The 27,283-nt window shown below is 42.4% G+C and overlaps 1 protein-coding gene across 3 annotated transcripts in view; it reads right to left on the reverse strand.

Annotated features, from left to right (window-relative positions):
• The window catches only part of LOC126471453 (uncharacterized), a 306,777-nt gene that overhangs the window by 88,134 nt on the left and 191,360 nt on the right, over nt 1-27,283 (reverse strand). For 2 of the 3 annotated variants that reach the window (XM_050099642.1, XM_050099643.1), the window contains one exon: nt 12,198-12,486. In XM_050099642.1, the coding sequence (XP_049955599.1) occupies nt 12,198-12,461 (264 nt within the window). In that variant the 5' untranslated portion in view covers nt 12,462-12,486. Of the gene's footprint in view, nt 1-3,439; nt 3,564-12,197; nt 12,487-27,283 lie in introns of those variants that run through there. The other variant, XM_050099644.1, reaches the window with a different exon arrangement.

Genomic DNA, 27,283 nt, shown 5'->3' on the forward strand with positions numbered 1-27,283 from the left:
CAGTTGCACGAAATGCTCACCATTGACGCCAGTTCGAGTAGCTATCTTTACCAGGTCACCACCTACATCATATCCCCCGTCGCTGTCAAGACTGTTCCCTGCTCTACTCACTATCACTACCTGATCCTCCTACATAACTGCCCTACGCTGTCAGTCACCTGAGCCAACCGTGCACTAGGCTCCACAATGCTGGTGACCTGGTACTGACTTACCAACACTTCCTGCAACAGCTGGCCCACACTTCTACCATGTGAACTACCTAGCAACAGAACCTTCTTCTTTCTGTTAGACTTTACAACTGACCTAGGCCTCCTACCTGCTGAGGACTGCTGCATGTGCCCTATATCTACAGCTACAAGAGGCTTCTCTCCACTCAGCTCTGACAGTAGGTCAAATATATTATACATTTACAAGTGTCATCCTTCTTCCCACTCCTCTAAAAGATTTACTAGAAATTCAGTAGGTTATGCAGAACCTATTGCTCTAACAAGCATTCCAGCTGGTATGGGTATATCACAGATAGTGAAGAGGTGATGAATGAGCTATCGCATTCAACTAGAGGAATGTATACCATTAAAGTGTTGATGGGTAAGAAACCAACCAACCTAATTGGAGAATCGCTATTCTTCCCCCCAACTCAGGGTTTCATAATTGACGAGAAAAGGAATCAGGCGTTACAAAAACCAAAGAACAAGGCAGAGAAAAGAAAAATAAGGGATCACAGGCAACATTCAGCAGAAGTGATTTTGTGTTAGTTAAGACTAGACACAAATCTTCCAAGATCAATGCACTGATCGAAAAGTTCTATGAGATATATGAAGGACCCTATAAAGTAATTTGTATTGCTCACCTTAATGCAAAGAAATTGTAGCCAGTGGGTCGAATTAAAGCAAAGGGGCGTACAATATTGTAGACTTAAAGAGATATTGTAATAGTTGACAATAATATTTCAGGCGGTTTTCTATGCTACTATGCAAACTATATACTTCAAATGCAAGAGGACCCAACTCACTGGCCATATTTATACTCATATACATTTATATATGACCATGCATTCTCCAACTATCCTACCAGTCTTACGAAATGTAAAGCTAATTTTTCTCGAGTGATTTTTAAAAAACCTAGATTGAGAAGATATACTAGGAAATGTGTAAATAACAAACAAGACCTAAACTTCAAGATAAGCTATAGCTTGAAAAGATGTCCAAAAGAAAAAGTAACAAGAGTGGGGTAAGGTGAATAGCATAGGAGCAGGATAAAATTCTTAGGGTGAACGATATTTACAACTGGGCATAAAAAAGTCGTTCTATCCCAAAACAGGAACTCAGTATGCTTTACAAAACTATGACCAGTATACAGACATGTAGATGAACACATATTCCATCAGATAGAACCTAATGAGCATGATGAATGTGTTTAGATAAACTGAAAGAAAAAACAAAAGGTTCATGAATAACACATTATAAGTGATGAAAGATCAAGACCTGTCTTAAGGAAAGAAAAATGTCTCATAATGTAGAAAAGGCAAGTTATTGAGTCTTATAGGTAACCAGCTGAGGAAACAGCTCAGTTTATTAAAGAATATTGAAAATGGTAAAGGATATTAAATGAAACAGGTCACATGCAGTGCTCCACATGATAATAAAGAGTTTATTCAGAGGTTATTTAGTTGGTGATGAATATTCTGCCTCTAACAGTAATGATGTGAAGAGAAGTGTATCAAGCGAAGAATATTTCTGCCACTAATTTACAAAGAAGAAAAGTAAGCTGGTAAGTAAGCATGAGATAAAATGCAGAAAGATTATGACATAAGAGAGGAAGATAGTAAGGCATAAAGCAGAAAATCTTATCAACAATGAACGTCACAGTCATTACATCAAGGAATGAAGTTGCAGATGTGATAATATGCATTACGAGTAGTAACTACGTGATTTCAAGAATATATACAACAAAGGATCAATGCAAACTGTTACATATATGTGAAAAGTTGCAAAAATACTTTTAAGAGTTGTGTGCACAGAGAACCGAATGAAAACTGCTTGTCGGACGGCAAAATTTCATAGGCGGAATGCCCGCATTCTAGCGAAGCACGTACTAATACTCACTTTCTTCATACAATAATTCTGTAATGTGTGCAGCCAAAACATTTTATCCATTCGGAGCAGTGGACGAAGTGGAACGCTAATTAGACTGGTGTGTTTACGGGCCAGTGACATGGCAGGCCAAGCGAAAGGAGAATTGGCTGCCAGCAGGGGGTCTGGCCTTAGCGGGACTATTTGGAAGCTGAGCCTACAAAAATGAATATAGGGCAGAAGAGCAGGTGGCTGAGGTTGCTTCCCGCCAGGTAGCAATACAAAACTCAGTCTTAATAGGCTGAAAAGCATTCTAGCAAGAGATTATACTGGTGGATGCTTAACGATGTATAAGAACTTTTTTAATGACAGCATCCATGATACCAAAGTACAGAACAGAGGTGGAGCAAATCTGCTTAAATATTATGATAGCTATACAATATGTGAAAAATTAATAAAACATGTAATTATGTTCCAGGTTTGCTTTATAATGACTTTTAACTAACTAATGGGTTTTTTTACGTGGAATAATCGTAAAAAGCTCAAATCATGGGAACAAGATACACCGATGAAGTGCTATATCACAGGAGCACTGAAGTATTAATGAGGGAAGAAATCATACAATGCCATATCAACTCATCCTCAGCTGGAAGAACACGCCAGTTAAACTCACATCAGAGCAGCGTTTCTATTTTGAATGTGAAAAGACTGCCTTTTTTCAAAAAGACAGCAAGGTACATAAATATGTGTGAACAGTTACGTTTTGTGTTTCATTATGTGACAAGTTAAACGTTAGATTAAAGAGGATAGCAAAGGACTGAGAAATGAAGGAGTAATGGTAGTGATTAATAATATGGGCATCATTGCGCTAAGAGAGCTGTCAATATTATAGGCAATTTTGAAATATAACATGAATAATCTTAGAACTAACGAGGAGAACACGGCAACTGCAATAACCCGACTTTCCAGAAACTTCGCTCAGTGGAAGAGAGGTGAAAACAAGCGAACATATGCTTTGGCCCACCTGTAAATACTTGACTGTTTCTGAGAAGTCGATAGTCAAAGTGTTCGGGAAATTTATGTGCCTTTAAGACAGTACATAATTCAGCTGCAGTGATGGTACAGTTGGGGCTTCACATTTTTGTGCCCTGTGTTCGAAACTTGATTATTATTTTTATTTTATTTTTCATTTGTCTACACATATCCGTAGAAGATTATTATACTGATGTTTTCCATTGCATGTTGAAATAATATCCTTTTTCATCTACTAATTTATGTCTGGTGAACACAAAAAGAGAGAGACAGAGAGAGAGAGACAGACAGACAGAAATTTGTCTAAAGTTTTCGGTGAAATTCCAATAGTGTACCTTGATTTATTAGCAACTGGAGGAGCCAGTTTTCGGTAAACGGATCCATTATGCGTGGTTTGCCGCGAAATTATTGCCAACGCATGAAATCTTCAGCAGTGTTAACGACGTTTCTTTCCCGAGGGAGATTCATACAAAGGAATGTCACTGTGGTAAACCTGCCCTCATGCGATGCTCATGGTCTTCGGAATTTCTATATTTGGAATGTTTCTAGGATTGGTACCATCCAAGGGAATGCACCATAACTTCCTGAAATATAAACATCAGAATAAAATATAAGAATAGATATAAGAATGAAATATAAGAATATGAGAATTTAAAAAGATTGTAACCCCTGAAAATACAATACATTCGTATATTATATAATATGAATAAATGTATGACTCTTATTGTGAAACCCATATGTAATTTTACAATTAATATAACGCCACAAACCTGATAAGTACAGCTACCTTTTACAGACATGGTTAGATAAATGAAATAAAAATATAAACAATAATCGGATTTCGAACAAAGGGTGCAAAACTGAGAGCCTGCGACGCTAGCCACTGTCCACCATTTCGGCTGAGATTCTCGCATGCTAAAAGGCATCTAAATTATTTCGGGTTACGGAGATGTTCTTAATGCGGCAACAGGGTAACTGGTTCACCCATGCTTTCTTTGTAAATGGTCAGCTAGTCACATATCCCTGTCCCATTGTCTTAGCTCCTCTATCGTTTTACTTCTTTTTTCATCCCAGGTGCTACACCTTTCACCCCTTTGTTTTACGAAGTGTAATATGGAGTGACTGTGTGGGAGTGTGGGAGTAAGAGAGTGCAAGGGTCAGTGTGCCAACGTTTTTAGCCCTTTCACTAATATTAGTTTCTTTTAATATTTGTAATGGCTCTGATAACTTCACCGTTGAGTGCCTGTACACTCCAAAAACAACAATATATAACGTCTGAAGCTCTGATCGTCGTTTCGACAGAAACAGTCGAGTATCTACGGATAAGCTGAGACACGTGTTTGCTTATTTACACTCCTACTCCTCTGAGCGAAGTTTCTGGGAAATCAGGCTATGGCACTTGCCGTGTTTTATCTTGTAAGAGTTAGCTTACTTTACGGTATTTCGGTAATTAGACAAGATCAAGGTAATATTTAAGCCCGATCAAACTATGTTAATTTCATTAACAAACAAGGAAATATTCTACAGTCTTAGTGAAGGAGCTGGCAACACGGTTTGCGACTCATTGAGTTCAAAGTTTTCATTGGTCTTGCGAATTTCTCATTTCGAAAAAAATTAAGGTTGGGGGGGGGGGGGGCGGCGTGTATAACACTTATGGCAAACTGGCGCTGAGCAAATAATAATGTTGTGCAATACGTCACAAGCCCTACTATTTGGCTAGAATATCACGTTGTTGCGGCGTCTTGGTTGGGTGCTAAGGCGTGTAAGTTCACCTGAAGACAGCGTCTACACATCTCATTGGCTATTCAGAGCATTTACATACATGGAAGCATTGCTTTTTCCTGACCTTGACTAGTCAAAGTGCTTCACAGTCACTGACAGGGGAGATGAGTTGTGGTGGCCGACCCTGTACATTAGAGCACGGATCACAATTGTTAGTATTTTGAGCTGAGGTGTGTTAAATGCTGAGAATAGTTATACTAATCGTTGGCATCGATTCCGTGATCAGAAAGTGTGACCAACATTATTATTATTCATAAGTGTCAGTACTGATTTATGAAGTAGGTAGGGATGTGGAACGTTATGTAATATTTTGTTCATGTAATTTTAACACTGCTCTGGCAAGAACTCGTGCACTAAGTAAGTGGTAAGCATCCCTTAAAACAAATGCGCATACTCTTCACGGAATAGCAGAACTGTATTTTTCCACAGTCACAACAGTTGCATCACCACTTCATTAATGGAACCCGATCGAGAGTGATCATCTGCACAGACAGGGACATTAAGCTTAAGTCGCAAGGTGAGCTACAGAGCCAAACTGTAAGCCCCAGCCACCGATGCACGGCTTACAGAATGGAGGTGTTGTACGGCCTCCACTAAATTATCTATCGTTGGCGAAAAATGTATCACAATGAAAGGTGAATATGGGGACTAGCACCAGCACCACGTTTCTTGATTACAGCTCAGTTTATTTTTTCGTTTTGATGATTAAAACTTTATGACTAACCCTTGTAAGTGTAGAAATACACAAAGAAGTGCTCAGGAGAAAATAATTCAATAAAACGGACCATTATTTACAGATTAGTTGAAATTCCTGGAGTAGATCTGCAACCATAAAACACTTAAGCCAAAACTGATTTTAAGAGGTACTCACTAAATCCCATCAACATAGCAGCAATTTTTGAGGGAAAATAGAAACTGGAGACATTGTACAGCATCCTTCGATTGTATAATAATGCATCAGAAAAGGTTGGTGATGTATTAGTGGACATGGGCCCAATCGAAAAGGTAGCAGTGTACAACAAGAGATCAGCTTTAGATAAGCTACTACCAATCGTTTTTTGTGCTACGGTTTTATTTTTGTTGCAGTCTGATTGTATAACATTACTGAAAGAATTATGCCATTCAATGTCTGTTCTTCAGTACTGAATCCCATTGCTCTCATGCTAAAACTGTGTCTTGATCTGTCTTCTATAGCCACCCAAAGCAATGGTTCCCGAAGCATCCTCCTTGCATCCTCGACGTGGTTTTTAGATTTCCTTCACATGCTCCTAACTGTGACCACACGCCATTCACTATAGCCCTAAGGCGCATCTCCCTCTAATGTCTCTGTGACCGTCGCCATGCTCGGACTGCCATACTGGTGTCCCATGAGAGCGATGTCCCCACTTGCCTGTCACGATCTGATCACGTGAGCGCCACGCAGCGGTTCACAGTACCAAAACTTGAGTTTTTGATGTTGTAGTCTGACGATCACAATACTTTCCTCAGTGAATCCTATTTTCATGGTACTTTTGAAGCCTAAGAATTAAAGCAAAGGAGCATTGAGCCCAGGGGCAAATTCAGATTTTATTTGTTTATTAAAAAAATGTGAGTCAGTAAGAGCTGACATGTGAGGTGTCACCTCACAATGGTTGCTTTATGGGTGAGAGAGGCCCAACGTTGTGGCTAGCTCATACAGGAGGATAGTGTGCCTAGGAACTCAGGATGTGTTTGCTGCAGTGAATATTTCACTTTATACACATTTAAGCTCTGTGTAATATATTAAAGCTATTTCAAATATATTGTTAATGTCAGTTACATAATTTTATAGTGAGTAAAACGCTATGTATTTTTAGAACTATTTATATAACATATGGATAGTTACGCTATGCTTCCTCGATCGTGCACCAACTTGCACCTTGAAACAGAATATGGAATCTTACTGTGGAACAGGGGCGATTCTAGAAGTCAGTCAAGGGGTGGGGGGGGGGGGCTAATGGCGGTGGAGAGGGTGTTAGAGGGGGGTTGGGGGAATGGAATATCGTTTAACAAAAGGAGAGTTGGGATCCTCCACCGAAAAAGGTAAAATTCGGTGTTGCTTAAAGAAGTTTTTGGTAACTGTTTTGGAGTTCAGGGTAAAAACGTGTCTACAGAATGTTTGTACCCGGAAACATAATACGATTTGACCCAGATGTCCGGCGATTTCGAAGTTTTTGCTGGGGTCAGCAATTTAAGTGTTGGTGGGCATACGAGGCATATTCAGCTTTCTTAATTATTGTGTTACTCGTACATTAATATGCATCCAACATATATTAATAAATAACAAGACGCCCATTTTAAGCTAAATTATATTTATTGGTTTAGATAGTAAGCTATTTGCCGCTCTTATTCTTTTGTTAAAGTGTATTTCAAATACATTGTAACTTATATTGCTACATAATTACTAACAAAATGAGTGAATCTGTTGAAGTAATATATTCGCTGATTTCTGAAGTCATTTTATCCAGTGTAATATGATACTCCATATGGGGGGGGGGTATAGCCCCATAGCCCCCCGCCCCCTTGCCACCGCCCCTGCCGTGAAACATGTGATAGTTGCAAATGAACTGAGTTTCTTTAACGTCTTAACAATTCCACCTTGCCGCCAAAATGTAAATTTGTGTTTCCAATACTTTGTACTTTAAAATGTATTTAACTTGTAACTGGTTTTTGATGACACTTCTGCTTATTTGATTTCACGTACTGAATATTAGCGTTTAATAGAGTAATAATGTAACAGATAGCTGGAAGCAGGTCCGACGAACCCTCTAACGGGCAGTTGATTGTGAATTGTAGAGTAATCATGTGGATGTAAACATGGGCTCTAAAATGCGTTCCTTAAGAGTTATGATCATTTCTTTATCTTAGATACTGTGAAACAAATCTTCTCTACTGCATGCTCTTTGATTTATATATTTTGGGATGAGGTAGTATACATCCAAAACAAGAAAAAATTGTTTAGTTAACATGGGTTCTAAAATGCATACCTGAAGCGATATGAGCTGTTGTTTGCTAGAAGAGACGTGTCTCACAGTAGCGAAGATGAAAAAATACCCGTACCTCATAAGGTATACACTTTAGAGTCCACGTTCGCTAGACTTTTTTGCTTGGAGTGATCGTTCCCTTCATATCAAGACAATTCACTATCACAGTCCACACGATAAATTCCAGACAAGATCGCTACGTCGACTAGCAGTATAACAACTTCCAAATCCAAGTCCGCAGGCAGGTGTACGTAAATGCTATGTGGATAGCGTGCAATGAGTGACATCCAGGTAAGCACCCGATAACAACTGATCTGGCGTAAGGAAGATGCAGAAATAACGGGTTTTTCCGCAGTCCCGCGTTTGCTGTTGCGTCCGAACTGGCTGTTGGCCTTTCTTGTGCTGCTGTTCTGTTTTGCCTTACTCGTTATCAGTGGTACCGAAACTTTACATCCGGAGTAGTTGGGGTCATCTCGTTCCACGCGGATCCCAAGAGAGCGTATGTGACGGTTTCGTAATCACACTGTCTTCTGGTAGAAGATGCGCTCATAGGCGCGTGGCTGATCCGTTCTAGCTCGGTGGATGGGTATTCTCGCGGCAAATACAGGAAGGGACGGAGTCCTTCAAAACTCATGGTTACCTCCTGGATGGGCTGGAACTGAAGCGGCGTGCGCACCGCCTCAGTACTGGTAACTCTTAACTTGCAATTTACATTGACGTGACAAAAGTCGTGGGATAACTTGTAATATCGTGCCGGATCACCTTCAGCCCGCCGCAGTGCACCAACTCGACGTGTCATGGACTCAACAAGTCGCCAGAAGCCCCTGCAGAAATATTGAGCTATGCTGTCTCTGTAGCTGTCCATAACTGCGAAAATGTTTCCGGTGCTGGATTTTGTGAACGAACTGACCGTTCGACTATGTCCCATATATGTTTGTTGGAATTCATGTTGGACGATAAGGATGGCCAAATCATTCACTCGAACTGTCCAGAATGTTCTTCAAACCAATTATGAACAATTGTGGCTCAGTGACATGGCGTATTGTCACCCATAAAAATTGGCTGCAAATGGTATCCAAGCAGTCGAACGTAACCACTTTCAGTTATTGGTCTGTTCAGTTGGACGAGAGGGCCCAGTCCTCCCATGTAAACACTACCCACGCCATTGTTGACCCACCACCAGGTTGCACAGTGCCTTGTTGACAGCTTCGTGGGGTCTGCACCACACTCGAAACATAGCACCAACTCTTATCAACTGAAATCGGGATTCATCTGACCAGGCCACGGTTTTCCAGTCGTCTATGGACCAATCAATATGGTTACTCGTACAGGACAGGTGCTCCAGGCGATATCGTGCTGTTAGCAAAGGCGCTCTCGTCGATCGTCCGTTACCATCTAACGGATATATTCGTCGTACGTCCCACATTGCTTTCTGTGGCTATTTCACGCAGTGTTTGTCGTCTATTAGCACTGACAACTCTACGCAAACGGCGCTGCTCTCGGTCGGCCACTGCGTTGTCCGTGGTGAGAGGTAATGCCTGGAATTTGGTATTCTTGCCACACTCTTTTCACTGTGGATATCGGAATATTGAATTCCCTGTCGATTTCCCAAATGGAATGTCCCATGCAGCTAGCTCCAACTACCATTCTGAGTTCAAAGTTTATTAATACCCGTCGTGCGGCCTTAATCACGTCGGAAACTTTTCACATGAATCGCCTGAATATGTCAGATCGGCCAATGAATTTCTCTTTTATGCATTGTGTGAGCGATACTAGCGCCATTTGTATATGTGCGTATCGCTGTCCAATGACTTTTGCCACCTCAGTGTAAGATTAAAATTCCAGACTTTGTATTTTCCCTTCATTCTTCGTGCATGGTTTTGTGTCTGTTCCTTATGTATGGCAGTAAAATATGGTGGATCCAATTACTGCTACCGAAGTAGTACTTTTTAATATTTTATTTATTTATTTCTTTATTATTGCACCACGTTAGTTCCGAAGGTGACGTGGCCATAGCAGGGTGAGCCACAAGTTGCCTTTGTTGCTGAGGATTCTGATGTGTATATTTGGAGAGTTAGCAATCTGTTTGTAGAAAGTCTTGCAGCTTCTCGACACCGTCCTTTCAGTCGCGGTACAGAAGCCCGTAGGTGGGTAGTACCGAGCACCCTCTTCTTAATGATAATGGCCTGCGCTTTGCTCAGGTTGGAAAACAGCCGTCACGGAGTTGATCTATCACTACTTGAAGTCTTCGTTGCCGTATCTGTCAATTTAAGTTCTCGGTTCACAAGGCCGTGTCATTAGCGTATAAGGCCGGCTTCAAATGGTTCAAATGGCTCTGAGCACTATGGGACTCAACTGCTGAGGTCATTAGTCCCCTAGAACTTAGAACTAGTTAAACCTAACTAACCTAAGGACATCACAAACATCCATGCCCGAGGCAGGATTCGAACCTGCGACCGTAGCGGTCTTGCGGTTCCAGACTGCAGCGCCTTTAACCGCACGGCCACAAGGCCGGCTTCACCTGTGGTTTCATGGGAATGTCTGTCGTGTATAACGTCTACAATATTAGCCCAAGCAGCGACCCGTGAGGTACGCTGGTGACATTGAAGTGACGTCGGCACCATGTACATACGCCCTCCAGGTAGTTGCCTAGTAGTCTCACGTGTTTTTTTTTGTACTGCGTGTATTACCAAGTTAAACAGTAGTCTCTCATGCCACACGAAGTCAAAAGCTCTGGTGACATCAAACGGCAAGGCTCCAAAGAGCTCGTGGTGGTCGAAGGCGTCCATTGCATCCTCCGTCAAGCGCGATACTTGGTCAGCTGAGAGTGCCCTTTCCGAATTGGACATCTTGTAAAGTTTTCAGCTTCCACATGGTCTAGTAGACTTCGGAGGAAGAGACTCTAGAATGCCTTGGATACTCGAGAGACTAGGCTTATCGGCAGACAGTTTCATAGGGATCGTACGTCTGTTACAGGCTCGGTGATAGCTACGATCTCTGCACGCTTCCATACTGCAGCCTAGCTGCCGATCCTTATTACTGCGTTGAAAAGGGACGCCAGGTTGTGAACAGCTGCCAACGGCAAGTGTAGAAGCATACCGTCGGAGATGATGTTCGTCCCTCCAGCCTTGCTTAGTGCTAAGCGGCGAAGATGGCAGCGGGCTGATCTGGTGTTAGCAGGTGTCCCTCCAATATGACTACACTATGTGATCAAAAGTATACCGACACCTGGTTGAAAATGACTTACAAGTCAATAGCGCCCTCCATCGCTAATGCTGGAATTGAATATGGTGTTGACCCACCCATAGCCTTGATGACAGCTTCCACTCTCGTAGGCATACGTTCAATCAGGTACTGGAAGGTTTCTTGGGGAATGGCACCCCGTTCTTCACGGAGTACTGCACTGAGGAGAGGTTCGATGTCGGTCGGTCAGGCCTGGCATGAAGTTGGCGTTCCAAAACATCCCAAAGGTGTTCTGTAGGATTCAGGTCAGCACTATGCTTAAGACATCAAAGTAGGCCCGTGCTGTGATAGTGCCACGCAAAACAACAAGGGGTGCAAGCGCACTACATGAAAATTACACATTACGACATTCTTCAACTATCGGCCGTCTCTGTCAGTTAGCAGACGAGATCGGCCTGTACGCTTTTGTGCTGTTCGTGTCCCTTCACGTTTCCGCTTCACTATCTGATCGGAAACAGTAGATCTAGGGATCTACCAGTGTGGAAATCCCGCGTACAGACGTATGACATAAGTGACACCCCATCACCTGACCACGTTCTAAGTCCGTGTGTTCCGCGAGCGCCACATTCTGTTCTCTCACGATATCTGATGACTTCTGAGGTCGCTGATATGGAGTACATGGCAGTAGGTGACAGCATAATGCACCTAATACGAAAAACGTATGTTTTTGAGGGTTTCCGGATAGTTTTGATAACATAGTGCAGCTGCTTGTGGTTTATTGGCGGATGTTCGATTCCCGGCGGGGTTAGGGATTTTCCCTGCCTCGTGATGACTGGGTGTTGTGTGATGTCCTTAGGTTAGTTAGGTTTAAGTAGTTCTAAGTTCTAGGGGACTGATGACCATAGATGTTAAGTCCCATAGTGCTCAGAGCCATTTGAACCATTTTATTGGCGGATGCTTATGGCCCGCTTCCTTCAACACCCCCCGCCCCACCGTTGAGCCATTCTTATAGCATGGCAAGGCTACTCATTGCTAGATCCGTCGAATGCAGCAGAAACATCTGATAAAATTAAGAATCCTCCAACTGCTATCTCACGTTACAGCAATAGCGTGTTTACAGGCATACCGTGTAGAGTGGCCTGGATTTGTCGCTCGAGTGCGGCCCGTATTTGGAAGGGCCTGGCGCGTGGAGGGAGAGTGCGGCACACTTCAGCAAGAGGATTACGGCCGTCCACGAAAACGTGTTGCCCCAGCAGCGCGAGAGCGCGACGGACAGTGTGGCGGGCTGACCGGCGCCAACCAGAACAAGCAATTGAACGCCACATGTGAAGCCGACGATTAGTAGCGGTGGAGCCACGTGGTACCGGATGATGTCGTACGTCTTGCCCATCTCACAGGACACTGCGCCCCACGTACTGCAACATAAAACAACACACATCCATTTAACTCCTCATCAAAATCATGCATAAAACAGCTTATCCTTAAATGGTCGGTGTTAAGTTTTATCTGCTATTTGGAAAAACAAACAATCTGCTACTGCATACAACATACAGATCATTAACATTTTATACAGGGTGTTACAAAAAGGTACGGCCAAACTTTCAGGAAACATTCCTCACACACAAATAAAGAAAAGATGTTATGTGGAAATGTGCCCGGAAACGCTTAATTTCCATGTTAGAGCTCATTTTAGTTTCGTCAGTATGTACTGTACTTCCTCGATTCACCGCCAGTTGGCCCAATTGAAGGAAGGTAATGTCGACTTCGGTGCTTGTGTTGACATGCGACTCATTGCTCTACAGTACTAGCAGCAAGCACATCAGTACGTAGCATCAACAGGTTAGTGTTCATCACGAACGTGGTTTTGCAGTCAGTGCAATGTTTACAAATGCGGAGTTGGCAGATGCCCATTTGATGTATGGATTAGCAAGGGGAAATAGCCGTGGCGCGGTATGTTTGTGTCGAGACAGATTTCCAGAACGAAGGTGTCCCCACAGGAAGACGATCGAAGCAATTGATCGGCGTCTTCGGGAGCACGGAATATTCCAGCCTATGACTCGCGACTGGGGAGGACCTAGAACGACGAGGACACCTGCAATGGACGAGGCAATTCTTCGTGCAGTTGACGATAACCCTAATGTCAGCGTCAGAGAAGTTGCTGCTGTACAAGGTAACATTGACCACGTCACTGTATGGAGAGTGCTACGGGAGAACAAGCTGTTTCCGTACCGTGTACAGCGTGTGCAGGCACTATCAGCAGCTGATTGGCCTCCACGGGTACACTTCTGCGAATGGTTCATCCAACAGTGTGTCAATACTCATTTCAGTGCAAATGTTCTCATTACTGATGAGGCTTCATTCCAACGTGATCAAGTTGTAAATTTTCACAATCAACATGTGTGGGCTGACGAGAATCCGCACGCAATTGTGCAATCACGTCATCAACACAGATTTTCTGTGAACGTTTGGGCAGGCATTGTTGGTGATGTCTTGATTGGGCCCCATGTTCTTCCACCTAGCTCAATGGAGCACGTTATAATGATTTCATGCGGGATACTCTACCTGTGCTGCTAGAACATGTGTCTTTACAAGTACGACACAACATGTGGTTCACGCACGATGGAGCTCCTACACATTTCAGTCGAAGTGTTCGTACGCATTTTGAACATTTCCTATAACAAAGTGTTTGAAGTCACGCTGGTACGTTCTGTTGCTGTGTGTTCCCATTCCATGATTAATGTGATTTGAAGAGAAGTAATAAAATGAGCTCTAACGGGGAAAGTAAGCGTTTCCGGACACATGTCCACATAACATATTTTCTTTCTTTGTGTGTGAGGAATGTTTCCTGAAAGTTTGGCCGTATCTTTCTGTCACACCCTGTATATGACTATAATAAGCGCTCATGGTTACATATGATATACGACGTGTGTAATTGTAAAGGTGTTAACCACTGGAAACATAGTATAAATATCGATGTATCCAGACATTCTGTCTCATTTTTGGTTCGCCTAGTAAACATTAATAAGCTGTGTAATCGCCAGTATGTTGAATGCCTCCAAACAAAATGTTCGAACGAGACTGTATAAACAGAACTAAGGTCATAAGTGTTCGATAAATTTTATTGGCAATATAATATATTTCAGTATTTGACAACAGGTACAATTGTCTACAAATGCGCTGTATCCGTTTATTTCGTTGTGTACATCTCTCAAAAGAAATAAAGGAACAAGACTTTGGGTGTCAGCCATTCTACACTAAGCAATGCTACCTTTTATATAAAGTTTTGGCGGGAGTTGTACAATTATTTCTCCTATGTTCATGTACTGTGTGACTTTGTGGACCTCGTGTCATATGGATGTGAATGGAAGAGAAAATAGTTGTTGTGCATAACCATATACAAGACCGTGGAATTCATTTTGCAAGCAGGAACGCCATCCCTTCAGACAAGATTGTGCCAGAACGAGTAGTAATGGACAACGGACGGAAGATAAGTAAAAGAATATTTAAATAATATGGACGTAAGTGCGTGACAGTTCTAATCTTATTCCCTCATTTAGTGTCAAGGTGTTGAGAAAATGACACAAACCAGACCACAGTAGAACTTAGTAAGGTTTCCTCGCTTGCTTTTATTTATTTCCATTGAACATTAAACATGCTGGATACTACAAATACTTGTGTTCAATACTAAAAATACGTGTAATCGAGGTGCATATCTTTTATGTGATGTGTTGTCTGACTGAGGGCTGAAGTTCCCTTTGAATAAGCCCGAGTAATTAACACCTAATCATACGGTTGAGAGAATGTATTGTGGTTGCTGTGCTGGAATTTAGAGGTATTTTAATAGTGAGAAAAAAGGTTTTGATATATATCAGAAATCTTACGGTCGTGTGTAAAACAGGTCACCAGGCTTTATCAACTCGCTCCAATCACGAAATCTCATAGAAAACCAAGAGCGAGAGTGAATCCACTTGAATGTATCTGAGAATAACATACGTTATGAAGTTTTATTAGGACTGTCTTCACTATATCTAAACGACAACAAATATAAAATATCTCGCTGAGTCCGACAGTTGGTATACACAAATTTTCACAGTTTTCAGTGACTACTTTGGATTCGGTAAGCAGTATGCATATTGAAAAGCAATCCCACACCTGAATTTAAAAAATAAGAATGATAGTTGATTTCAATATGTCTGTCATCGCTGAATAACTTACCCTCGACCAAAGTGTATTTCAGACTCATTACCAATTAGGATTTAATTTCGACCACAATAATCTGGAAATCTGTTTTTCTCTCTACAACATTTTGTAAGCGACACTCAGACTTCTGTGCATCGACTTAATGAGACTGAGTCAACAATTCATCGAATTATCAATTGATGTGCTTCACAAATGTGAAAAGTTGGTATCGATCGAAAAACAAACCACCGTCAAAATACGGAAGTAAATTTCAATGAATAACGAAGTTTACACGAGCAAAAAAATCAACTCACAGAACCAAAATATTTTTCCACAAAAGAAAAAGGATTGATCTCCAACGGTTCTCAGAGCCTAACTACGTTCTATGTCATCATAGAACTTGTCTTCCACTACTCCCTGCGTATGAGAATGCTGCAACAACATTAAGCTTGGATGCCGGAGAGCGCCAGTAGGCTAACGAGAGAGTTTTAACCAGTAATGAGGAGAGGAAAAACTATATGCATAAAATTTCAAGTATATTTCCGCGATCCGTTGTAACATTTATATCTGCTAGTGGAAAATTAATTTATACAGAGTATAACCGATAACTGTTTACAACGCACCAGAGTTGTGTAGAGGAAGTCAAGGTGAACAAGGACACTTGTGGAGTCGGGCAGCAGTTTCAAACTTAACATCTGAGGTCATCAGTCCCCTAGAACTTAGAACTACTTAAACCTAACAAACCTAAGGACAACACACACATCCATGCCCGAGGCAGAATTCGAACCTGTGACCGTAGCAGTCGCGCGGTTCCGGACTGCAGCGCCTAGAACCGCGTGGCCACCGCGGTCGGCTGGAATCTATACACTAATAAACACGTGTAATTGCAGCCTCTAAGCACAGTCTTCCGTTTACAGGCCGAAATTTTTATGCCCGTTGTGCCGCAGCGTCGCGTACTCGTGTGACAGATGAGTTGCGCATCACTAGGTGCTTCGCGAAGATACTAACAGTCTCGAAGAATCAGACGTTAAGGATGAGATGGATTTTACACAGAGCGGGCGCTCAGTGAGACACAGATACCAGCTCACCGACTAATTTTCGAGAAGGATCTCTACCTGGAAGACGAATAAAATTTCCGGGTCAAGAAGATGTCTGACCACGCAATGTTATTACGGTCCTGTTCTACTGTAAGTGTTCGGTCGGTTTGCTGACTGTGCCAGCAACTTTGCCACATGATGAGTAAACATATCTCCACTGAACGGCCCATGTTTGATAGGTTTGTAATCCTATCTTGTCTGAGCTTTTAACCATATCTTCTACTTTGTTTGTCTGATTCCAAGTTATAATAATCAGGCACCTACACCATAAAATATCCTAGCAGTGACGCTACAGAAGACACTTGCAGACCGGGAGAATACGAAGTTTTCCCCATAAGATACATTACAGAGTTAATGACGGTAATAAGTGGAGTCACAGTATGTCTGGCGATCCATTTTTGTACGTATTTCTGGTTCTCTTGATGCTGAAACAGTACCTTACACTGAAATAGGTAGTGACCTTTCCGCAAATGATAATCTGGGATAACGTTCCGCTTTTCTGGTGTTGTCCGAGACATCTTCTGCGAACAGAAGATAGATTCCTTTTTATAGTCTTCGCGCTTTTGCTGGACATGTCTCTGATTCGAGAAATTTGGATTCTGCGAGAACAGAAACTAGTATGCCAATGATCGATAAAGAACTGTGAACGCTTAAGAAGCTCTTGGTGTTGTGTCTGGTGACCTCGCCAATTGCTAACTTCTCATCCAATGACGGTTGTGTGCTTCCGAAAACGAAAGTAAAATACCTCTTTTCACCTGTAATCTAATAATTCCTATTTATTCCATACATTTTGGGGATACCTTCGACTTGCGACTCGCATTTCCATTATGTACGAAGTAAGTACAATCAAAGTCCGACAGTTGTATGTGAGGGGTGCTCGGCCGGACAGAAGATTACCGAGTCCGTGGAGCGCTTGAGGTGGTGAGCCAAAAAGCGGTCGACGGAGATACAATTTACCAGCACCACGATACCAACAGTTTCACAGGACAGTTTTCTATCGAAAGTGGAATCGCTTCCAAGCACGCAGTTGATGATACAGACACACTGATAGTGCGGATGGCAGAATCCCTGGCTTCTGCTCACAAGTGTCGCAATTGTGGAGGACGACGTTGAACTTCCTGATAATAATGATGGGTGTCCGAATTTCCCCGCTTCCACCAGTGTATATTTCCTCCACCTAGGGAGACGTACAGCCCTTCAGCTCCTCTACAATCCGCAGAATGCCATTGGAGCTGCAGCCCAGCAGTACAACGTCAGAGTTTTCCAATACGTGCAGCAGTGGATCACAAACTGTTTGGGTCCATAACAGTGGGAGTGGAAGCTGACATCAAATGGGTTGGCTCCCAATACCATACTGAAACCCTCGGCTGCCGAGACTCATGTACATTACTGCATATAGAATTCACATTCAGCTTTTTATTCAGTGTCATGTACGTAATACTGGTAAATGTAATTTGTTAAAGCCTTCTTCAAACATGCTTTTCCATCATTTCATACAAAACAACCTTTTTTAAGCGTAACACCGAAAATATAGAGCCGATGACAGATAGGCTGGTGGAAGGGGTCATTTCGCTGCAGGGTGCAGAAGGTCTTTTCCTAATTTTCGCTTTGTTCTCGCCCCTCTTATAAGAAAATCGAATGTTACAGACACTTCTTATAGAAAATATATTTGCGAATTATAGGGTGAGAGAGTGGGTGTTTTTTAAGTTTTCGCAGAAGGGACAAGAAATCGCTGCTCTTCAGTGCACTTTAGCGCCGGTACCGCTCGTCATTATGTCCATCCAGACTGTTGTATTTTGTAGGAACTTTTGTCTGCTGTAATATTATGTAGAGAGGTCATCTCCGAAACACGTACAGTTTTCGAGATACAAGAGAAAAACGGAAAACTGTGCGAAAATTTTAAGGTTTTTTGAGTTTCTCGTATGAAGCCGACTTCCTACGAGGCAGCAAACATGTGTGTCGAATTCAACTGCCAAAATACATATAGAACCGTTGAGAAAAAACTTACACAATTTTGTTACTAAAACGACTGTTTTGAACACTAATTGACTGGACTATTGGCTGATTGGTGGTTGATACCAAATAATTTCAAATATTTATTTGGTTTTTCAAATAGATGTTCCTGACCTAGTCTTCTCCATAGAGTACGTTTACACTTGTGTAGTCCCTCCTATATTGTCGACGCCGACTACGTCTTTAGACTCCATAAGCATATTGGTTGTTTTCTTTTCAAAGGAACCATCCCGGTGCTTGGCTTAATCGATTGAAGAAACTCCAAATCTAAATCTGGACGGGCAAGTGATGCTATCAGCTCCAGTACTCTCAAATGCAAGGCTAGTATGTTAACCGTTCAGTGTGGCTGTATGAATTAAGACACGAGAATATAATTATTGCCCCAGTGGAGAAATTCTTAAGCGTAGAAAGAAATTAATTACTGACTGCTGATTCGACACACAGTCGCCAATGAATTACACGCCTCTAAACAAATCTTGAGAGGAATTTGGCCACTACTCAGGACGAATCGTGTCCATTTTCAGAACAGCCGTCGGTGGAGCTGGCCTGCAGTACGCCTTTCAAGTAAATTTCAGATATTTAATACACTCGTGTCATCAGTTAAGAGATGTCCGAGACCCACGAAAAAACATAAAACACAGCGACAATATAAGCTGAGAGTAGGGCTCCTCTCAGAACTTGACCGATGCCACTTACTATCACATTGGTGCCCACGTCGCTGCTGCCACAATTTTTTCTGGTGAGAGCCTATTGACTGAAAGCGCTCACAAGAGAAAATAAACGCGATTGAGGCTGTTTTTACAATCAATATACATCGCAATCATCCGGAGAGGAACGCATCTTCAGCACTCTGTCATGTGGAGAACATGAAGCTCGTTAGAATAAAATAAACGTTAGTAAATATATGTCAAATATCTTTCACCAGTAGCAAATATGAAGGTCCTATCAGTATGCCCACTACAGCGCGAACAGACGGCACCCTTGAACCAGCACACCGATAAGACCGAAGTTGAATGACCGCCACGTCAGTACTGGCTATCGTGCGAGCTTGAGATTGACAATGGAAAACAGTTTCTTTTATCTACAGCATAACAGCTGAGAGTTCCTCAGAGGACTCAGAGGTCTTCCAACAGTATTTATTCTTATCATTAAGAAAATTAATTGAGCAGGGATTACGCAGTTAACTAGTGATGGACGCACGTAGAACAATAGCAAGGAAAGTAACCGTCTAGATATTGGATGCGCATCTGACGGCCAATGTCACTGAAGAAATTACACGATTCCACGATTATTACCTGCCCATATATCCTGTAACTGAACGTGATCACTGCGGATAGTATATTCTATGAAACGTCGCAGGTAAGAGATCATCATCAGTCATTTTAATCCACTTCTAGATAAAGCCGTCTTCAGCATTTCTCCGCCAAAAATGATGTGCAGATGTACGCTCCGAAGTTTGTCTTCACCTCGCCTACCCTACTTCTATGAATTCCTCGACTAGATTGTTTCTTATTGCGATGAACAGAGCGAAATGGATTTCCATACTTCATATACCGTTGCCTGACCTGGAAATACGACCTGCACTTGTTCAACTTCTTTTCAAGAAATTTATCACAACGTATGCAAATCCATATACTTAAACATTAATGGAAACGAATTTCTTACTTCTTTCATCAGAAACCTTCGAACTCTCAGATGCACAGGTAGTTTTTCAACAGGCTAAGTTTCAGGGGATATGGTCTATTTCAGATTATATCGCAGCTGTTGTGGTTTCTCCCGCCTTTAACAACTCGTCTCATAGTCCCACAGAAGAGTCGGAATTTGTGTCTCTTCTGGCATGATTACCTCTCTTTCCTTTTAGGTGAACGTTAGGATGGTTAGTTTGAAAAGGACATGCTTGTTTCCTGCCAACTACGTTTCCATTTTGAGGAAGTATTCCGCCTTTAATGAGCATGCCATCGTTCCATCTGTGCAGTTCGATGCGGTCGCACATTGTCATCCATAAAAATGAAGCCATGGCGAATGCTCCCCTGAGAAGACGCACATGGTGAAGGAGTAATGTGTTACAATAACATTGACCGGTGAGTGTACTGTATTTAAAGATTTGGAGGTCAATACGCCCACGCAGCATTATGTCTCCCGGCACCATAACACCGATACCACCAAAACGATCACGTTCAACAATGATGGACGTATCCTCATATGCGAGAGGTAGTTCACCCACGAACGTTCTAGTATCTAGCTTGCAGTTGCGTATTGAGTTTCGCACACTTGAATCTTACAAACGCTATTTAAGTATTATAAAATAGAATTTCAGGTGGCGGGAGGTCTAACATTTCAGACATACTGTTTGCTTTGGGTTCACCAGAGGGATGACGCAGTGGAGGTCGCTCCAAACATTTGTACCGTGTGAGGGGCGAGTGCTATCGGGGAAATCACGTGACAAAATGATTCTCTCGATTCAAATAAGATTGTTCTTGCCTGAATGATTTTCACATTCAGGAAATTCCAATAATTAGTAAATGTGACGAACTTATACCATTTATGCTTATGTTACATTTTCTCTCCTTGGGCACGGTTCGTAAATCAGGTGTAGGTGTACTGCTTGCTCTAATTCCTCTAATTCTAAACAACCAATCTCAAACGGGTGACTGTATCTGCATTTTTAATTGATCGTCCTCATTTCGCTCATCCAGTATTCCTATTCAATATTGTTAATAGGAACGAGAAAGAAAGCCTTTATGTTAACTTCATAAGAAGAAATTAACAGCTGAACCGTAACACAAGACGTCTCATGCGAAGGTCAGTGTGAACAGATGGTAATTTGTTTCTAGAGGAACAAAAAGAGGGTTGTGTACTTCGAACAGCTCCCCAGGTATGTGTCCCTCGCAGTTGTCACATTTGCCAATAAATGATCGCCTTTCGGTCACAATGTAACACCGAAACTGCAGATAAAATACCTTCTGCACGATCCAAAATTTTTCGGCGTTTAATATCCGCTGATAACTCCTAATTCTGAATCTGTACGCTTTGTTACAGAAACTATATTTAATCTATAATGGATGTAATAGTTTATTTATTTCTGACTGTATATAACTGATTGTAATTATAATGTAAATATTGTGAATTGCTGTGTAATAGCCAAGGGAACTTTATTTTAACGCATCGATAGCAGGGGCGAAATGGCAGTAGCTGTGCCGTTGTTTATCTTTGCGTATAGAGAGTCCCCGTCGCGCTGCGAGCAGACAGGAAGCAGAGCAGTTTGAGTGATGAAAGAGTGCGGAAGTGATTGTTGGCCGCTCCCGCAGACGCGGTGTGTATCTACGATCGCGCCAGTGTAGGCGCACCGAATTAGTTAACACGCGAACGTTAAGAGCTCGGTAGGAGTGGACAGGCGGAAGTAACTGCAATTCCAACTATGGCCTGTCCCATAATTATCCGTGGCTCTGGAGACGACTCGGGGTTCTCAGCCAGCTGTTGCAGCAACAGCGGCAGTTCAGCATTGTCGTCGGCTACATTCTTCGTCGTCCGCGCAGCTACAGCATCGTGAGAATGTTAAGCAATATAACCTTGTAGATGCATTACCCGGTGGGATTTCTTTCACAAAGCATGACTAACTTGAATGATAACCAGCAATAGTTAAAACTTGAAGGGCACCTGTGTCGTCATTGTCCTCAGATATTGTTACCAAGCAGGGTACGTTTCCTTTCCATGCAGCCACCGAATGTCGTAAAAATATGAACATTAATTAACTGTTTACCGCCATTTTGTTTGTTTGGCTCAAATGGCTCTGAGCACTATGCGACTTAACTTCTGTGGTCATCAGTCACCTAGAACTTAGAACTAATTAAACCTAACTAACATAAGGACATCACACACATCCATGCCCGAGGCAGGATTCGAACCTGCGACGGTAGCGGCCGTTGGTTCCAGACTGTAGCGCCTAGAGCTGCACGGCCACTCCGGCCGGCTTTGTTTGTTTGCTAATGGCCAGTTTCAGTCTAAATTTTCTGCCTCAGTAACTGATCATTCTCATGTTGCGTAACAGAGGCTTAACTAATTTGCCGTTTTCAGTAATAACTACTTTCCCTTAAAGTAACGTAAAATTTCACTGCCAAAAACTAATAACTACAGATACAGCACAAATTAAGAGTGCGAAATTTCATTTACTGTGTATTTAGCTTAGCGAGTGACTTCTTCTGGCTTGGTATGTATTTTATTGTTGTTATTTTATAAGTGAAATCAGTTACTCATTTGCTTAAAGTAAATTCAATAGAATCTTTCAATAATCAAAAGTAAAATGCTTGCCTTTTTCCAAATTTTGCTTTACGTTACACTGAGGTCACTGAAAGTCATTTTTTACATGACGAAGTTTTTGTTAACGCAAGTCACATATTTAACCAGTAACTTCATTTAACTTTATTTTCAAAATTCAGTGTTTCAGATTACGTAACTGTAACCTCAGTGGATCGTGATCGACTGCACTATATTCCACCCATTTCAAAATTATCATCGGTATTTAGGTTAGGTTTGGAACAGATTCTTCCTTCAGAAAGGTCTTTTGTATACTTTTCTCCTACTAACCGGTATTATTTTCCTTCGGTAACGATAGCCTTACTCATTGTAAAATTTCGTTAAGCATACACGATCACCGTCAATCGTATCGCAATCCAGTAGGCCGATTAGGAAGGGGGATGCTACAACAGTTTAAGAAAAACGACCAAAAAAACAGCACCGTGTTTTGTTACGCATGACAACGGCCGCCTGCACTCGGCTAAGTTCAGAAAAGAAACTTCTTTTTCACACGAAATAGCACTTCTAATCTGTCTTGATGACATCGTTGTCACCAAACCAGTAGATTTATAGGAGAGTGGAACCTCTGAACAACCTGAGAATTGCCAGAGTGCATTAAATAATATGAGAGAATATTTTTTGTTGATTTCTACTGTGTTTACTGCTGTATTCAATAAAATAATAGAAAAATGTTATAAAATATGCATTCCAATACTACAAATGAATTACAATCTTGAATCATAACTTTAGGATGTAAGAGTATTTTAGAAACACATACAGTATCTGTAACACGAGCGTATCTAACTCGACAGAAATTAGTAAGTCATTACTCATACCAGACTTTGAAACAGACTGTCTCTACTTACTGTCCTGTCTCATACTCAAGTGGTATGGAACTACGTCAGTTGGAGTATACCAGTAAAGAAACCCAGCTAACAAATTATTGTGCCACAATTGTGTATTCATAAAAAATTATTAATTCTCCCTTCGAAATTAGAAAACATAGGAATTATCAAGTGTACAAAGTTTTTTGATCTCATTATATGAGATCCTGAAAGCAGCGAGAAGACCTGTGATGGAGAAGTTTTTAAAATGTTTCAGTACTGATTTTCGATCTGTCTGCTGGCAGCTATGTCATTGAATCGGTAAAAGGCTTGTCTCCATCCAGATTGATACCAGAGTTAAAATGCAGCCTTCGATTAGAGGTCCTCTGCTGCGGAGCCATATGTTCAACAACGTGCTCTGAAACACCACTATTGCACTCCGTCGACGGGTATGCCACAGATCGCCACCTGTCCTGATTTACAGACCGACCGGAACATCCTGAGATGGGCAGAGGTCATACAACTACTTGTCTTCTACTCTTGGTTTCATCGTCCTTCACCCGCTATCCGTAGATACTCACAACAATAACATACAAACAGCAGACCAGCTTCACAGATTCATACATTCTCGTTTCCAGGCACCAGGCTATAATAATCTGCCCTTTGTCAAAGTCCCTTCTACTAGTAGAGTTCTCCATTTACGTCCCTTATCGTCGCTAAAATGTGTCCTCATTTGTCGCTGGTCCACTAACATACACTCTACGAAAAAAAAAGTAGTTATACAAATTGTTCACAAATTAATATTCATACAGGTATCAGCCGGCCGGGATGGCCGAGCGGCTCTAGGCGCTACAGTCTGGAACCGCACGACTGCTACAGTCGCAGGTTAGAATCCTACTTCGGGCATGCGTGTGTGTTATCCTTAGGTTAGTTAGGTTTAAGTAGTTCTAAGTTATAGGGGACTAATGACCTCAGCAGTTAAGTCCCATACTGCTCAGAGTCATACAGGTATCGATGTAAAATGCAAAATTGTAAACTTTGGCGGCCGATGGATGAATGTATGACGCTGCAGCTCTATTTCCCCGAGCAGTTGGCAACGATAGTAATCCGGGGACATGTCAATGCCAGGGCATAAAGTTTTTGCGAATTTCATTGCGTGTACTCAAGGGACGGTAATCATGCCTCGTAGAGTGGCGCGTGGATGGTATACACAGATATAAGCATTTTATGGAGGACGTATAGTTGGGCTCGAAGAAGCAGGTTGGAGTAATTGACGAATCGGTCGACATTTTAATAGGAGCTACGTCATTACTCTACGGTGTTGGCAGGAATGGATGTACCACGGCCGAACACAGCATCGATAAGGAAGCGGTCGACCTAGAGAGACGACAGAACCTAAGGGCCGAGCAGTCGTCAAAGAGGCACTCAGAGACACGGATACATCATTATCGTCGATCCGCCGTGTAACTGGTGCTTCAGTGACCAAAAGAATCATTAATAGACAGCTCACAGAACAAGCCCGTTTGCAGTGGTGTCGGGTACATTCGGCCTGGAATCTCACTGAGTGCAGTAGTCTGGTAGCACAACGGTACGTCGATGATATTCTGCTCCCCGTTTTGTTGTCCTTTATGAAAAGCCATCCTGCGCTTAAATTTCAGAAAGATAAGCTCGTCCGTACAAGGCCAGAGTTTCTATTGCTTGTCTTCGTGTTTTCCAAACCCTATCTTGGCACACGAGGGCGCCGTATCCCTTCTCAATTGAGGACATTTGGAGCATTGCTGGGCCCTCCAACCAGCTCAGGATTTTGACAATCTAAAGTGTCGGTTGAACAGAATCTGGCACGATATCCTTCAGGAGGACACGCGATAACTCTATCAATCAGTGCCAAGTCGAAAAACTGCTTACATAAAGGCCAGACGTGAACCAAAGCGTTATTGACTTGCTCAATTTGTGAAGGTGTTTCTCTTGAATAAAATATACAAGTTTTCTGGATTGAAATCATTTGTTTGTCTATACATGTATATTACATCTGCCGATTACCATCTTATCCGCATAATTCCTTCGTGGTGCGCGTTTATTTTTATTTTTTATTTTTTTCCGCGTCATGTGCCTGTATCGCCACCAACTGGCGTTTAATCTCGCATTGGGCAAAGGCAATTTCTATAATCGTGCGCATACCTGCGATCGCTAGCGACGTAGGTAGGTTGCACGTATCTAGTAAGTGAACGACTGTATAGTGTCTACTCATATGCGTCGGCCGATGTAGCCGAGAGGTTCTAGGCGCTTCAGTCCGGAACCGCGCTGCTGCTACGGTCGCAGGTTCGAATCCTTCCTCGGGCATGGATGTGTGTGATGTCCTTAGGTTAGTTAAGTTTAAGTAGTTATACGTTCTATGGGACTGATGACCTCAGATGTTAAGTCCCATAGTTCAAATGGCTCTGAGCACTGTGGGACTTAACTTCTGAGGTTATGAGTCCCCTAGAAGTTAGAACTACTTAAACCTAACTAACCTAAGGACATCACACACATCCATGCCCGTGGCAGGATTCGAACCTGTGACCGTAGCGGTCGCGCGGTTCCAGACTGTAGCGCCTAGAACCGCCCATAGTGCTCAGAGTCATAAGCAAATTCATTTTCACATACACTATGCTTAAACTTTCTCGTAGGACATATTGTCCCAGACAAGGTTCTTGAAATGTTTCCCTTGGTGGTAAGGCAAATGCTGGAACTATAATCACCTCTCACATATTCTCAACTGGGACTCAAATGGTTCAAATGGCTCTGAGCACTATGGGACTTAACAGCTATGGTCATCAGTCCCCTAGAACTTAGAACTACTTAAACCTAACTAACCTAAGGACATCACACAACACCCAGCCATCACGAGGCAGAGAAAATCCCTGACCCCGCCGGGAATCGAACCCGGGAACCCGGGCGTGGGAAGCGAGAACGCTACCGCACGACCACGAGATGCGGGCAACTGGGACTCAGTTTGCCACACTACCAGCTTGACAGGAACTTGACTGCAAAGTTCCTGGGTATACAATGGGTCATTACCCTACCAGCCCGCTCTGCCTTTAGAGATATGGAGTGAAATCATTACAAAAAGTTAGCTTCGTAGTGCATATCTTGTTCTTGAATCCTATGTACGCCGATAGCCAAATATAACAACTGCCTTTGTTTTTGCTTTTGGACTGTGATGTAGAACTCCTGTTGTGTGTCCGGTTGTATACGACGATTCTGGCTTTGATCGTCCGAACTAATTTAAGCTCGCGTTACTTGTAATCGTAACGTGTAGTGTTTTCTTACATCGTCTTGGAGTCGGCTTTGGTTTCCAGACCTTAAGTGGTGATCTTTTTAGTTCGTCAGGCACAAAATCCATCTCCTGGCAGTCCGCTGTCATGCTGGGCTCCATCCTCGTCGTTGACAGCCACGAATCTAGCGCCGCCACTAGAGCTATCTTCGCACACCAGCTTCCTCAGTTCCACTCATCTCGCATCTTATTAAATGCCGACTGGAGTCGCCTCATCTCACAGCAGTCTTTATGTCCCTAGAACTTCGCTCGCGTATCGGTCGACATTCAGATCGCCTTCCATACGCTGAAGCGGAGTTCGTAAGTTGTATTCAACGGCGCGTTGGTGTCGTATTCGAGGACGCGCCGAAGCTGACACTTGGCGCAAGCAAGAGCGCAGGCTGCCAGATCGCAGTCATCAAGATAGTGTCACCAGATAGTGACGCATGTGGGTCCACACTCGCTGCACTACTCCAACGTTGTAATAACGAGGAAGAGATTGGGATCATCCCGT

Source organism: Schistocerca serialis, chromosome 3, assembly GCF_023864345.2.
Source record: "Schistocerca serialis cubense isolate TAMUIC-IGC-003099 chromosome 3, iqSchSeri2.2, whole genome shotgun sequence".
Classification (NCBI taxonomy): domain Eukaryota; kingdom Metazoa; phylum Arthropoda; class Insecta; order Orthoptera; family Acrididae; genus Schistocerca; species Schistocerca serialis.